We start from the raw sequence: 13177 nt of genomic DNA on the forward strand, positions 1-13177 counted from the left end.
TGGGTGGCAAGGAGTTGCTTCCAGATGACTGGACAACTACAGCTAATGTGATCAGGGAGACAGGTAGGAGAGTACTTGGTGTGTCATCTGGAAGGAAAGTAGATAAGGAGACTTGGTGGTGGAATGAGGAGGTACAGGAGTGTATACAGAAAAAAGGTTAGCTAAGAGGAAGTGGGACACTGAGAGGACTGAGGAGAGTAGACAGGGGTACAGGGAGATGCAGCGTAAGGTGAAGGTAGAGGTAGAAAAGGCCAAACAAGGGGCTTATGATGACTTGTATGCTAGGTTGGACAGTAAGGAGGGAGAGACTGATCTATACCAGTTGGCAAGACAGAGAGATAGAGATGGGAAGGACGTGCAGCAGGTTAGGGTGATTAAGGATAGGGATGGAAGTCTATTGACAGGTGCCAGTAGTGTGATGGGAAGATGGAAAGAGTACTTTGAAGAGTTGATGAACTTGGAAAATGAGAGAGAACAAAGACTAGAAGAGGAGACTGTTGTGGACCAGGATGTAGCAGAAATTAGTCAGGAGGGCATTGAAGAGGATGAAGAGTGGAAAGGCAGTCGGTCCTGATGATATACCTGTAGAGGTTTGGAACTGTCTAGGAGAGGTGGCAGTAGAGTTTCTGACTTGGTTGTTCAACAGGATCTTAGATAGTAAGAAGATGACTGAGGAATGGAGGAGAAGTGTGCTGGTGCCCATTTTTAAGAACAAGGGAGATGTGCAGAGTTGTGGCAACTACAGCGGAATAAAGCTGATGAGCGATACAATGAAGTTATGGGAAAGAGTAGTGGAAGCTAGACAAAGGGCAGAAGTGCACATTTGTGAGCAGCAGTATGGTTTCATGCCAAAAAGAGTACTGCAGATGCAGTATTTTCTTTGAGGATGTTGATAGAGAAGTACAGAGAAGGCCAAACAGAGCTGCATTGTGTTTTTGTAGATATGGAGAAAGCTTATGACAGGGTGGAACTGTGGTATTGTATGAAGAAGTCTGGATTGGCAGAGGAGTATGTTAGAGCGGTGCAGGACATGTATGAGGACTGTAAGACAATGGTGAGGTGTGCTGTAGGTGTGACAGAGGAGTTCAAGGTGGAGGTGGGACTGCATCAGGGATCAGCTCTGAGCCCCTTCTTGTTCGCTATGGTGATGGACAGGCTGGCAGATGAGGTTAGACAGGAATCTCGATGGACTATGATGTTTGCAGTGAGAGCAGGGAACAGGTGGAGGAGAAGCTAGTGAGGTGGAGGTTTGTCCTGGAAAGGAGAGGAATGAAGGTCAGCCGCAGTAAGACAGAGTACATGTGTGTGAATGAGAGGTACCCAAGTGGAAGAGTGAGGTTACAGGGAGAAGGGATCAAGAAGGTGGAGGATTTTAAGTACTTTGGCTCAACAGTCCAGAGCAATGGAGAGTGTGGAAAAGAGGTGAAGAAGCGTGTACAGGCAGGATGGAACGGGTGGAGAAAAGTGTCAGGTGTGATGTGTGATAGAAGAGTTTCAGCTAAAATGAAAGGAAAGGTGTACAAAACTGTGGTGAAGCCAGCAATGCTGTTTGGTCTAGAGGCAGTATCACTGAGGAAAAGACAGGAGGTAGAGCTGGAGGTAGCAGAGATGAAGATGCTGAGGTTCTCTTTGGGAGTGACCAGGAAGGATAGGATCAGGAATGAGTACATCAGAGGGACAGCACATGTTAGAGGTTTTGGAGATAAAGTCAGAAAAGCCACACTGAGATGGTTTGGATATGTCCAGAGGAGAGATAGTGAATATATTGGTAGACGGATGCTGAGTTTTGAACTGCCAGGAAGGAGGCCTAGAGGAAGACCAAAGAGGAGGTTTATGGATATAATGAGGGAGGACATGAAGGTAGTTGGTGTGAGAGAAGAGGATGCAAAGGACAGGGCTAGATGGAGGCAATTGATTCGCTGTGGCGACCCCTGAAGGGAAAAGCTGAAAGGAAAAGAAGCAGTATTTTTCAATGACCTAAGGCAACGTGGTCCAGTAGATCACTAACATTTTTTTATTTCTAAAAAAATAATGCGAATAGAACATTAAACATACCATACTGTAGCAGATTAAATGACATTAAAAAAAATCTCATTACTACCATAACTGTAGAACTTTAATCTGCTCTGAGATTCAAAGAAATTTTAAAAATACCTGCTTTAAATTTTGTGGAAATACCCAGGTCAATCTAAATGGCTAAATAAACTTGTACATTTTTAATGTTAAAAATCCTGTGTATTATAATAATATTATTGCTATAATCATTATTAGCAAACACTTCTAAAACACAGCTTTTTCTCCCTTCGTCGTGCTCCTGTCTTTTGCACTGAGTGGGGCCATTTCAACTTCAAATACTTTGTCAAATGCACTGTGATCCACACGAAATCCCCCTTTCTCCATCGAAATGCATGATTCAAATCGGTGACCCCAGAGGACCTCATCCTCTGTATAGGACGTCCTTGCCTGGCATGTCATACCTGCAGCACAACAAAAAACAGACGTGAGAAGTTATACTTCAACGTTAGTGCATCAGAGACACTTCCTATCTATGCAGAAACTCGTGCGATAAACACATTTCACACCTCCATTCCTCAAGTTAACTTACATGCAGCAAGGCTAAACTCTAACTGCACCATTTATCATTCAGAAATGTGTGACTAAATAAACTCTTTGCATTAATATAATTAACATCTCTTTCTACTGTCAGACTACTGCCAGTGTTTGAGATACTCATGTATTTAAGAATTTCAGTAAAGAATTCCAGAATTTACAGTTAGCATTAGTTTTGATACGTCATGGAGAAACAAATACACGTAAATAAAAAAAGAGGGTGTTATGTGATAATGGAATACCAAAGGAAGATCTGAGAGAGTCAGAGTAGATATAAAAGCTCTATATTTTATGATAAAGCAGCATAACATGGTCATCAAACCACACCCTTTAATATTTTCGCCAATTACTAAAATCGAAAAGAATCTCCAAATGCAATTTACTTCGAGAAAAGTGTTTCATTATGGATAACAACATTGTGGGAGAGCAACACAAAATGTAAAACTACTTCCACAAACCTGATGCTTCTACGATGCCCTCCAGAATGACAATGATCTCGAAGGTTTCCCTCTTCAAACGCTCAGACCCCACCTCCCAGAATGGGCTGTTTTCATTGATGACATGGGTAATGATCTGTGGTTCCACCAGGAGCAGCCGGTCCCCCCCAGTGTCATAGCCCAGATTGATTTCTGACTGCTCCAGTGGAATGAATTCACCCTCCTTGGTCTGCCTTGACTTGATTAGTTTGGCCCGAACCTTGGCGTCCACCATGTGGCTCACTCTAAGATCACCAATGCGAAAGAGCATGCACAGCTTCTCATCACGCTCACATATGACACAGTGCTTGCTGAAGATCAGTGTCTGGGCTCTCTGCTGTGGCCGGGAGATTTTAACAAACATGCAGCCAACCATCAGAGCATCAATAATGGAGCCAAGGATAGACTGGACCATTAGGAGCACTGTTCCCTCAGGGCAGTTAGCTGTCACCATCCTGGAGCCATACCCAATAGTTCTTTGGCTCTCTATTGACAGCAGTAGGGCTGAAAGGAAATCGTCTACATTTTCAAAGCATGCCTTCCATAGTGGGTCATGAACATGTGTAATGTCATCACGCAGCCAAGCACCAAAGAAGTATATTCCACCAAAGGTCACCCATGTGAGAATGTAGCACATAGTGAAGACAAGAAGGAACCAGCGATACTTGAGGTCCACTAATGTGGTGAAAATATCTGAGAGAAAGCGACTCTTGTCTGCAATAGGGCCTAAATTGACCCTGCATTTGCCATCCTTGCTGACATAACGCTGACGCAGATTGCTAGCAATGACATGCAATGAGTCCTCATCACCTAACAGTTTGCAGTGTTTCTTGTGAATCTTGGCGACATGCATGTTCTCCAGAGCAGAGGGAATGTTGCTGCTGCTTGTGGAACCTCTCGATTGCCACCTGGAGCTGAAACGCTTGAGGCGTCTGCTGCGATGTAAACGCTGCAGTTTCTGGGTCTCTTCCACTGGTTCTTGGGGACCTGCTTGAACAGTGTGGTGTTGGTGGGTTTCTTGCTGTGCCCAACCTGGAACTTGAGAAGACTGGATGCAGGGACTATGGGTCAGGGAGATGGAAGCCTCCTGAGATGGTGTCGGGGATGAGCACTTAGCAACGTAATAGTTTTGAATGAAAGAAGCTCTTTCTGCAGTCATCACGGAATTTATTTTAACCTCAACCTGAAATAAAAAAAAAAACCCATAACAATTCGTAATATTCATAGACTGCAGCAAAGAAAAGCATTTATACCTTATACCTGTGTGTGTGTGTGTGTGTGTGTGTGTGTGTGTGTGTGTGTGTGTGTGTGTGTGTGTGTGTGTGTGTGTGTGTGTGTGTGTGTGTGTGTGTGTGTTTGAAAAGTTTCACAGTTTTTACAGGTCCTCTTGTCCTTTCCTGTGGTGTCAGTGTATCTTTTTCTCCTGGTTTTTATCCAGTATTTATTCATTATGTATGCCTGAGCGGTGGATATGTGCAATTTCCTCCGGGATTAATAAAGTATCTATCTATCTATCTATCTATCTATCTATCTATCTATCTATCTATCTATCTATCTATCTATCTATCTATCTATCTATCTATCTATCTATCTATCTATCTATCTATCTATCTATCTATCTATCTATCTATCTATCTATCTATCTATCTATCCATCCATCCATCCATCCATCCATCCATCCATCCATCCATCCATCCATCCATCCATCCATCCATCCATCCATCCATCCATCCATCCATCCATCCATCCATCCATCCATCCATCCATCCATCCATCCATCCATCCATCCATCCATCCATCCATCCATCCATCCATCCATCTATCTATCTAGGGGTGTCCTTCCACCTCCTAAGTACCAGTGAGGAGCTGCCCGCCACTCCACCGCTCACTATCTACCTGCATGCCATAAAGGCCTCTTATTTGTGTGTGTTTCAGGGCCTGTACAATATATATATATGTGTGTAGAAAATGGACTGGAGTGGAAAAAATCATTCCCCCACGGGGATAATAAATAGTATGTTTTCTTCTTCTTCTGGATTGTACCATCAGTTGCAGTGAAACAGACCACAGAACAGTGGGAGGAAATGAACTGCTGGTGTGTTTATGCAACTACATTGGAGGTCAGCACAGACGAAACAACTTAATCTTCTTTTCCTTTCGGCTTTTCCCATCAGGGGTCACCATAGCGAATCAGTTGCCTCCATCTAAACCTGTCTTCTGCATCCTCTTCTCTCACACCAACTGCCTTCTTGTCCTCTTTCAAAACATCCATAAACCTCCTCTTTGGTATTCCTCTAGGCCTCCTGCCTGGCAGCTCAAAACTCAGCATCCGTCTACTAATATATTCACTATCTCTCCTCTGGACATGTCCAAACCATCTCAGTCTGGCCTCTCTGACTTTATCTCCAAAACTTCTACCATGTGGCGGCATGGTGGCGCAGTGGTTAGCGCTGCCACCTCACAACACGGCGGAACCGGGTTCGAGTCCCGCTCTGTGCGGAGTTCGCATGCTCTCCTCGTGTCTGCGTGGGTTCTCTCCGGGTTCTCCGGCTTCCTCCCACCTCCAAAAGCATGCGCTTCAGGTTGATTGGCCCTTCCAAATTGCCTGTAGGAATGAGTGTGTGTGTGCATGGTTGTCTGTCTTTGTGTGTGGCTCCGCGGTGCACTGGCGTCATGCCCAGAGTGTCCCCCGCCTCACGCCCTATGCCGCTGAGATTATCTCCGGCTCCCCGTGACCCACTGCGGCAGATATAGCGCTGGTAATCTGAAGATGACTGACTGACTGACTTCTACCATGTGCTGTCCATCTGATGTACTCCCCTATGAAAGAAAAATATATTGCAGTATATTGGAAAATATCATTCAATACATTAGTCAAAATATTCCCATATATGAAATTTATAGAGTATATTCCAAATAGGGCTGTCACTTTAACGCCTTATTTAGATTAATTAATTACGCTGCAAAATAACGCGCTATAAAAATTAACACAATTAACAGCGAGTGGCAAGTCAATGGCAAGTCAATCTTAAATTTGGCCCATTGAGAGACCCGTAGGCTGTAGTGACGTCACTTCGTACCTGCGCCATTAGTCAAAAGCAGGGTGACTGACAACAGAGATGGACATGACACAGGAGAGCGAGGCAAGCCCACTCGGACCTTTGAGCGGAAAGTTTATTAATAAAAAGAACAACAAAAACGCAGTGATTCTGTGCTGCTGATCTGTGATGTAGACGCCTCCGTCAGTCTGCCCCAGGGCAGCTGTGGCTACACACGTAGCTTACCATCACTAAGTATGAATGAGGAGTGAATGAATAATGAATCCGATGTAAAGCATCTTTGAGGGTCCAGAAAAGCGCTATATAAAGCTAATCTATTATTGTTATTGTTATTATTATTGTTATTGTTATTATTGTTATTATTATTATTATTATTATTATTATTATTATTATTATTATTATTATTATTGTTATTATTATTATTAATAATAATAATAATAATAATAATAATAATATTTGTACCTTTTGTAAAAGAGAATTTTCATATCACCGAAGAAGCTCCAGCCTAACGTATCATTTAAATGCAAAAAATGTCAAGGACACAGAGTTGAACGTTAGCTTACCCATCTTACTATTGATGTTGCCTTATTTAGAGGCATGTTATACTATTCATTTTGAATTGCTGTATTGAGTCAGCTTATTGTATTGCATCGTCACTGTACCCAAGAAAGGACGCCCTACTGAGCTCAACGACCACCGACCAATCGCTCTTATCTCCCATGTAATGAATTCGGTAGAGCGACTGGTCCTTGAGCTTATGCATCCACAGGTGCAGGGTGCTATTGACCCTCTCCAGTATCAGGCCAAGGTTGGGGTTGACGACACTGTCTTGTACCTCCTCCACCGCGTGTTCTCCTACCTGGACGCCGGGGGCTGTGCCGTCAGGGTGCTCTTCTTTGACTTTTCGAGCACCTTCAACACCATCCAGCCCTGGCTCCTGCAGGATAAACTGACCTCCATGGCTGTGGACCCCTACCTTGTGAGCTGGATCACGGACTACCTAACGGACAGACCCCAGTACGTCCATATGGGGGACTGTTTGTCTTCTATGGTGACCAGCAGCACAGGGGCGCTACAAGGGACTGTTCTCTCCCCCATTCTCTTCACCCTCTACACATCGGACTTCAAGCACAACTTGGATACATGCCACATACAGAAGTACTCCAATGCCACTGCGATTGTGGCATGTATCCGGGAGGGTGATGAGGGGGGGTACAGGGCATTGGTGACTGACTTCGTGGAGTGGTGCCAACAGAACCAGCTCCAGCTCAACGTCTCCAAGACGAAGGAGATGGTACTGGATTTCCAGCGGGCACCCCCTTCTCCACAGCCAGTGATCATCGAGGGCAGTGAGGTGGAGGTGGTAGAACCTGACGCTGGGACTACAGCTAGAAGGAGATGTTTCTGTGATTGATACCCGACTTGTTTTTCAGACGAACGTCAGAGAGTGTGTCCGCTCATCAAGGTCATACTTAGAGTGGAGTCTTTTGAAAGCAGACACACTCGGCTGCTGCAAATCTAATTTAGTTCACAGAGAGCAAAAGAGTGGGACACGATCAGTGTTTTTGGTCAGAAATATGGGTTCTTGCTTGTTGTGTAGGCTGCACTTCTTGTTGCGGTAAGCGTTTTCCGTCACTACCTGTTATGTTTGTTTGACTGCGGCATCTTGGTTCGCTTTCGTCACACAATCACTATTAATATCTTGTCATTTTAGAATTGTAGAGTAAGCTAGTTGTTTCTCTCCATCTCAAAACTTGATAGCGAAAGCTCTCACATATTTCAGCTAACATTTTACGAACTGTTTTATTAAAGTAATCTTTCGTACTTCAGAGCTAGCTTAGTTTATCTTTGTTGCTAACTATGGCTACGCTTCCCTCTGTCCACTCTCCTCCCTCTCCTTCTCTCTGCTGCTCAGTCTGTCAGATGTATAGTTTTTCCCCCGCTTCCTTCAGCGAAAGGGGCATCTGCACGAAGTGTAGTGCTTTTTCTCGGATGGAAGCAAGACTTAGTCAATTGGAGGCACTGGTTCGCTCCTTAACTGAAAACATAGCTGTGCCACCTAGTCAGGTAGCTTTAGCCAGAGCGGACCCACCAGCTCACGCTAGCCACTCCCCAGCTCAGGTTAGCCGTCCTCCAGCAGCCCCCGAGCAGGAGCAGTGGGTGACTGTTCGTAGGAAACATAGTGGCAGGCGAAAGCCTCGGGTTCACCACCAATCCCCGCAACCACTCGATATCTCGAACAGCTTTTCCCCGCTCAGCGACACACCCGCTGAGGAACCTACTCTTGTGATTGGCAGCTCTGTGGTGCGGCACGTTAAACTAGAGACACCAACGACCATTGTCAAGTGTATCCCGGGTGCCAGAGCGAGCGACATCGAGTCATTTTTGAAACTGCTGGCTAAAGATAAACGTACATATAGTAAGATAGTAATCCATGTCGGCGGTAATGACACCCGGTTACGCCAATCGGAGGTCACAAAAATTAATATTCAGTCGGTGTGCAGCTACGCAAAAACAATGTCGAACTCCGTAGTGTTCTCTGGTCCCCTTCCCAATCTGACCAGTGATGACATGTTTAGCCGCGTGTCTTCACTCAACCGCTGGCTGTCTAGGTGGTGTCCTGCTAATGACATTCAGTTTGTTGATAATTGGCGGACTTTTTGGGGAAAACCCGGTCTCATTAGGAGAGACAGCATACATCCCACTTGGAATGGCGCTGCTCTCCTGTCAAAAAATATGACCACGTTTATTTCTGCCCCAAAACCATGACCCAGAGTTGAGACCGGGATGCAGAGTCGCAGTCTTAAACAAGTCTCTGCACTCCTAGAACGGTCACCCACTGTACCTTCACCCACTGTAATGCTACCCACTGTAATGTTACCCACTACACTTTCACCTACTGTATTGTCACCCACTGTACACACCATTGAGACTGTGTCTGTCCCTCGACCATTTAAAGTTAATTCATGCAAATTCAAGTCATTTCAAGTCCAGAGGGAAGCAACTGGACATCCAAATTTAATAAATATCAAAACCAGGACTTCAGCAGCTGCAGAGTACAAAACAATAAAATGTGGTCTCCTAAATATTAGATCTCTGTCTTCAAAAGCTGTTTTAATCAATGACAATATATCAGATTATCAAATAGATTTATTCTGTTTAACGGAAACCTGGCTAAGTGAGGATGAGTATTTTTCCCTAAATGAAGCTACTCCTCCTAGTCACCTAAATTATCAGATCCCTCGAGTCTCAGGCAGAGGTGGTGGAGTTGCATCAATTTTTATTCCTCGCTAGAATTGAGCCCTAAACCAAAAATTATCTTCAATTCATTTGAAAGTCTTAGTCTGAGCCTATCAAACCCAATCCAGAAACTACTTCAGCCCCTATTATTTGTCATCATCTATCATCCTCCTGGTCCATACAGTGACTTTCTATCCGAATTTGCCGATTTCTTAACTAGTTTAATTCTTAAAACTGCTAAGGTCATAATTGTTGGTGATTTCAATATTCACGTGGACGACAGTAATGATAGCCTCAGTAGGGCATTTATGTCATTACTAGACTCCATAGGCTTTAGTCAGTGTGTACAGGAACCTACCCACCAGTTCGAGCATACTCTGGACTTAGTCTTGATTTATGGGATTGAAATTGAGGAGTTGGTCATCTTTCCTCCTAATCCTATCCTTTCTGACCACTGCCTGATAACTTTTGACATTCGGCTATTGTGTAATTCTCTTCCTGCAAAAAGCGTTTGTACTAGAAACTTATCAGATCATACTATTTCTAAATTCAGGGAAGAAGTCCCAAGTATGCTTAATCTAATCCCACTACTGAACTACACAGCGGGTCATTTTCTGAACTCAGTTAATGCTAGCCCATCTCAAATTGATGAATTTGTTGATGTTACTTCAGACTCTCTGCGAAAAACCTTAGATTTAATTGCTCCACTAAAAAATAAGACTATAAAACAGGGGATGCGAGCTCCCTGGTTTAATTGTCATACCCACCAATTAAAGCAAGAATCCCGACAACTTGAGAGGAAATGGCGTTCTACTAAATTAGAAGAATACTGCACTGCGTGGCATGATGGTTTACATAAATACAGGAAGGCACTTCGTTCCGCTAGAGCAGCCTATTATTCATCATTAATCGAGGACAATAGAAACAATCACAGGTTCTTGTTCAGTACTGTATCCATACTGACAAAGAACCACAGTGCATTTGTGCCTAGTATTCCATCAAGTCTCCACAGCAATGATTTTATGAATTTCTTCAATAATAAGATCCTGCTCATCAGAGACAAAATTAATGGTGTCCTATCCTCAAACTCTGGTCCTTCTTTAGGTCCCTTAGATCCGGAAAACACACAGCTGACTCCGGAACCCTTTGGTTCTATGGATGTCTTTTCTCCAATACAGATCAGTCAGCTGATTAAAATAATCTCCTCAGCTAAACCATCCTCCTGTCTGTTAGATCCAATTCCAACTAAACTCATCAAAGAAGCCCTACCTTTACTTGGCAACCACTTCCTTAATATAATTAACATGTCTTTATCTACTGGATATGTACCGCGGTCCTTTAAAGTAGCTGTAATTAAGCCACTTCTCAAAAAACTTAATCTGGACCCTACTGTTCTAAATAATTATCGACCCATCTCAAATCTCCCGTTTTTATCTAAGATCTTGGAGAAAATAATTGCTATTCAGTTATGTGATTTCCTTAAATCCAACAGTTTATTCGAGAATTTCCAGTCAGGTTTCAGGGAACATCATAGTACGGAAACAGCACTTGTCAAGGTTAGCAACGACCTTCTAACCGCTTCAGACAGAGGACTTGTTTCTATACTGGTTCTCTTTGACCTTAGTGCGGCGTTTGACACAATTGACCACAATATTCTTCTGGCACGACTGGACAAAACAATTGGTATTAAGGGATCAGCACTGATGTGGTTTAAGTCCTATTTAACTGACCGTTCCCAGTTTGTTCACGTTAATAACAACTCCTCTCAGTCAACTACAGTTAGTTATGGAGTTCCCCAAGGCTCGGTTGTTGGTCCAATACTGTTTATCTTGTACATACTTCCTCTGGGTAATTTGATAAGGAAACACTCCATCAACTTCCATTGTTATGCCGATGATACGCAATTATATCTCTCGATTAAACCTGACGAAGTCAGCCAGTTGTGCAAATTACAGGCGTGTATCAAAGGGATTAAAGATTGGATGACAAATAACTTTTTGAATCTCAATTCTGATAAAACTGAGGTTGTTGTACTCGGCCAAAAAACTGTTAGGGATGTAGTGCCCAGTGATGTAATAACCTTGGATGGCATCACGTTTGAGGCCAAAACCACTGCGAGGAACCTAGGTGTCATCTTCGATCAGAATCTCTCGTTTAACACACACATTAAGCAGGTTTCTAGAACAGCCTTTTTCCATCTCCGAAACATTGCTAAAATCAGGCATATTTTAAAACGGAGTGATGCAGGGAAATTAATCCACGCTTTCATCGCTTCCAGACTTGATCACTGCAACACACTTTTTTTAGGCTGCCCCAAAAAGTCGCTGAAGAGTCTTCAACTAATTCAGAATGCTGCCGCCCGTGTTCTGACCAGGACCAGTGCCAGGGACCATATTTCTCCTGTGCTGGCTTCTCTGCACTGGCTTCCTGTGAAAGCTAGGATAGATTTTAAAATACTCCTCCTCACTTACAAAGCCCTTCGTGGCCTATCTGAAGGAACTTTTAGTTCCTTATAATCCATCTAGAGCATTACGCTCTCAACATACTGGCCTACTAGTGGTTCCTAGAATTTATAAAAGTAGGACGGGGGCTAGAGCCTTTTGCTATCAAGCCCCTCTATTGTGGAACCACCTCCCTACCTCAGTTCGGGGGGCAGACACCCTCTCACTATTTAAGACTAGACTTAAAACTTTTCTTTTTCATAAATTTTACAATTAATGGCCACTTAAGTTACTACGTTTATTTTCATATAGACCTACACTGCTGGAGACTCAACATCCAGACTCACTGAGTTCCTCTCTCCTCCCCCTTCTCTCCAACCATCTCTGTTACTCCTCCTCTTCTCTGATCTCACTTTCCAAGTCTCCAATCACATCGTACTAACTAAACTTCTTCCCTGGAGTGTCTGTGCTCTATGTTCTCCCAGGTTTTTCTCGGGTTCACCCCTCATCCACCCATCTGCTATGGACCTGCTCTTCCTATCCCACCAGTACCACCCCTAACCTAATTATCGGCTGGGGTCCGGCTTCCTTTTTCCTCCGCGCCAACATGTGTCTGTTAGTGTAGTGTATGTCTTGTGGTATGTCCTGTGATGTCACTTTCTTTTTCTTCCGGTGTTCTTCCAATATTTATTCGCTATGTAATGCCTGAGACGTGGATATGTACAATTTCCTCCGGGATTATTAAAGTATCTATCTATCTATCTATCTATCTATCTATCTATCTATCTATCTATCTATCTATCTATCTATCTATCTATCTATCTATCTATCTATCTATCTATCTATCTATCTATCTATCTATCTATCTATCTATCTATCTTTAGTATTCATTTTGATTGAGAGTCTGCTTATGTGCCTATTTGAGACTCAGCCTTATTTTATTTCTGAATTTTATTTATTTTATTTAACTTTATTTGTATTGCGTTTTTGAGAAATGCACCTGGCCTAATTGGTTTGCTGATGTGCTTGGCCTTTTTTCTTTTGAACATCATTTATAAAGCACACATAACCAATAAAAATGTGGATTTCAAATCTTCTCTTCTTGGTGCATTGTATTTATAAGTCATGCACTACAATTTTGTAATGTCCAAGAATTCAAATTCTTTATTTGGGGGCCTTTAGCAGGTATGAGATTAAAATGCGATTAATTAGATTAATTAATGCAATTTCCTCCGGGATTATTAAAGTATATCTATCTATCTATCTATCTGTCTGTCTGTCTATCTATCTATCTATCTATCTATCTATCTATCTATCTATCTATCTATCTATCTATCTATCTATCTATCTA

General features: G+C 43.0%; 2 protein-coding genes across 2 annotated transcripts; one reads left to right on the top strand and one right to left on the bottom strand.

Annotated features, from left to right (window-relative positions):
- Positions 1-2280: 2280 nt before the first annotated feature.
- LOC137606465 (G protein-activated inward rectifier potassium channel 4-like) lies at positions 2281-3939 on the bottom strand. Its single transcript, XM_068331721.1, has 2 exons — positions 3069-3939; positions 2281-2477 (listed from the first exon to the last, which is right to left on the bottom strand). Exons 1-2 carry the CDS (start codon positions 3937-3939, stop codon positions 2281-2283), a joined length of 1068 nt encoding a protein of 355 aa, XP_068187822.1.
- Positions 3940-8005: 4066 nt separating this feature from the next.
- On the top strand, positions 8006-8914 carry LOC137606466 (uncharacterized). Its single transcript, XM_068331722.1, has one exon. It carries the CDS (start codon positions 8006-8008, stop codon positions 8912-8914), a length of 909 nt encoding a protein of 302 aa, XP_068187823.1.
- The last annotated feature ends 4263 nt before the right edge of the window (positions 8915-13177 follow it).

This window comes from Antennarius striatus, chromosome 13 (assembly GCF_040054535.1).
Source record: "Antennarius striatus isolate MH-2024 chromosome 13, ASM4005453v1, whole genome shotgun sequence".
Taxonomy (NCBI): domain Eukaryota; kingdom Metazoa; phylum Chordata; class Actinopteri; order Lophiiformes; family Antennariidae; genus Antennarius; species Antennarius striatus.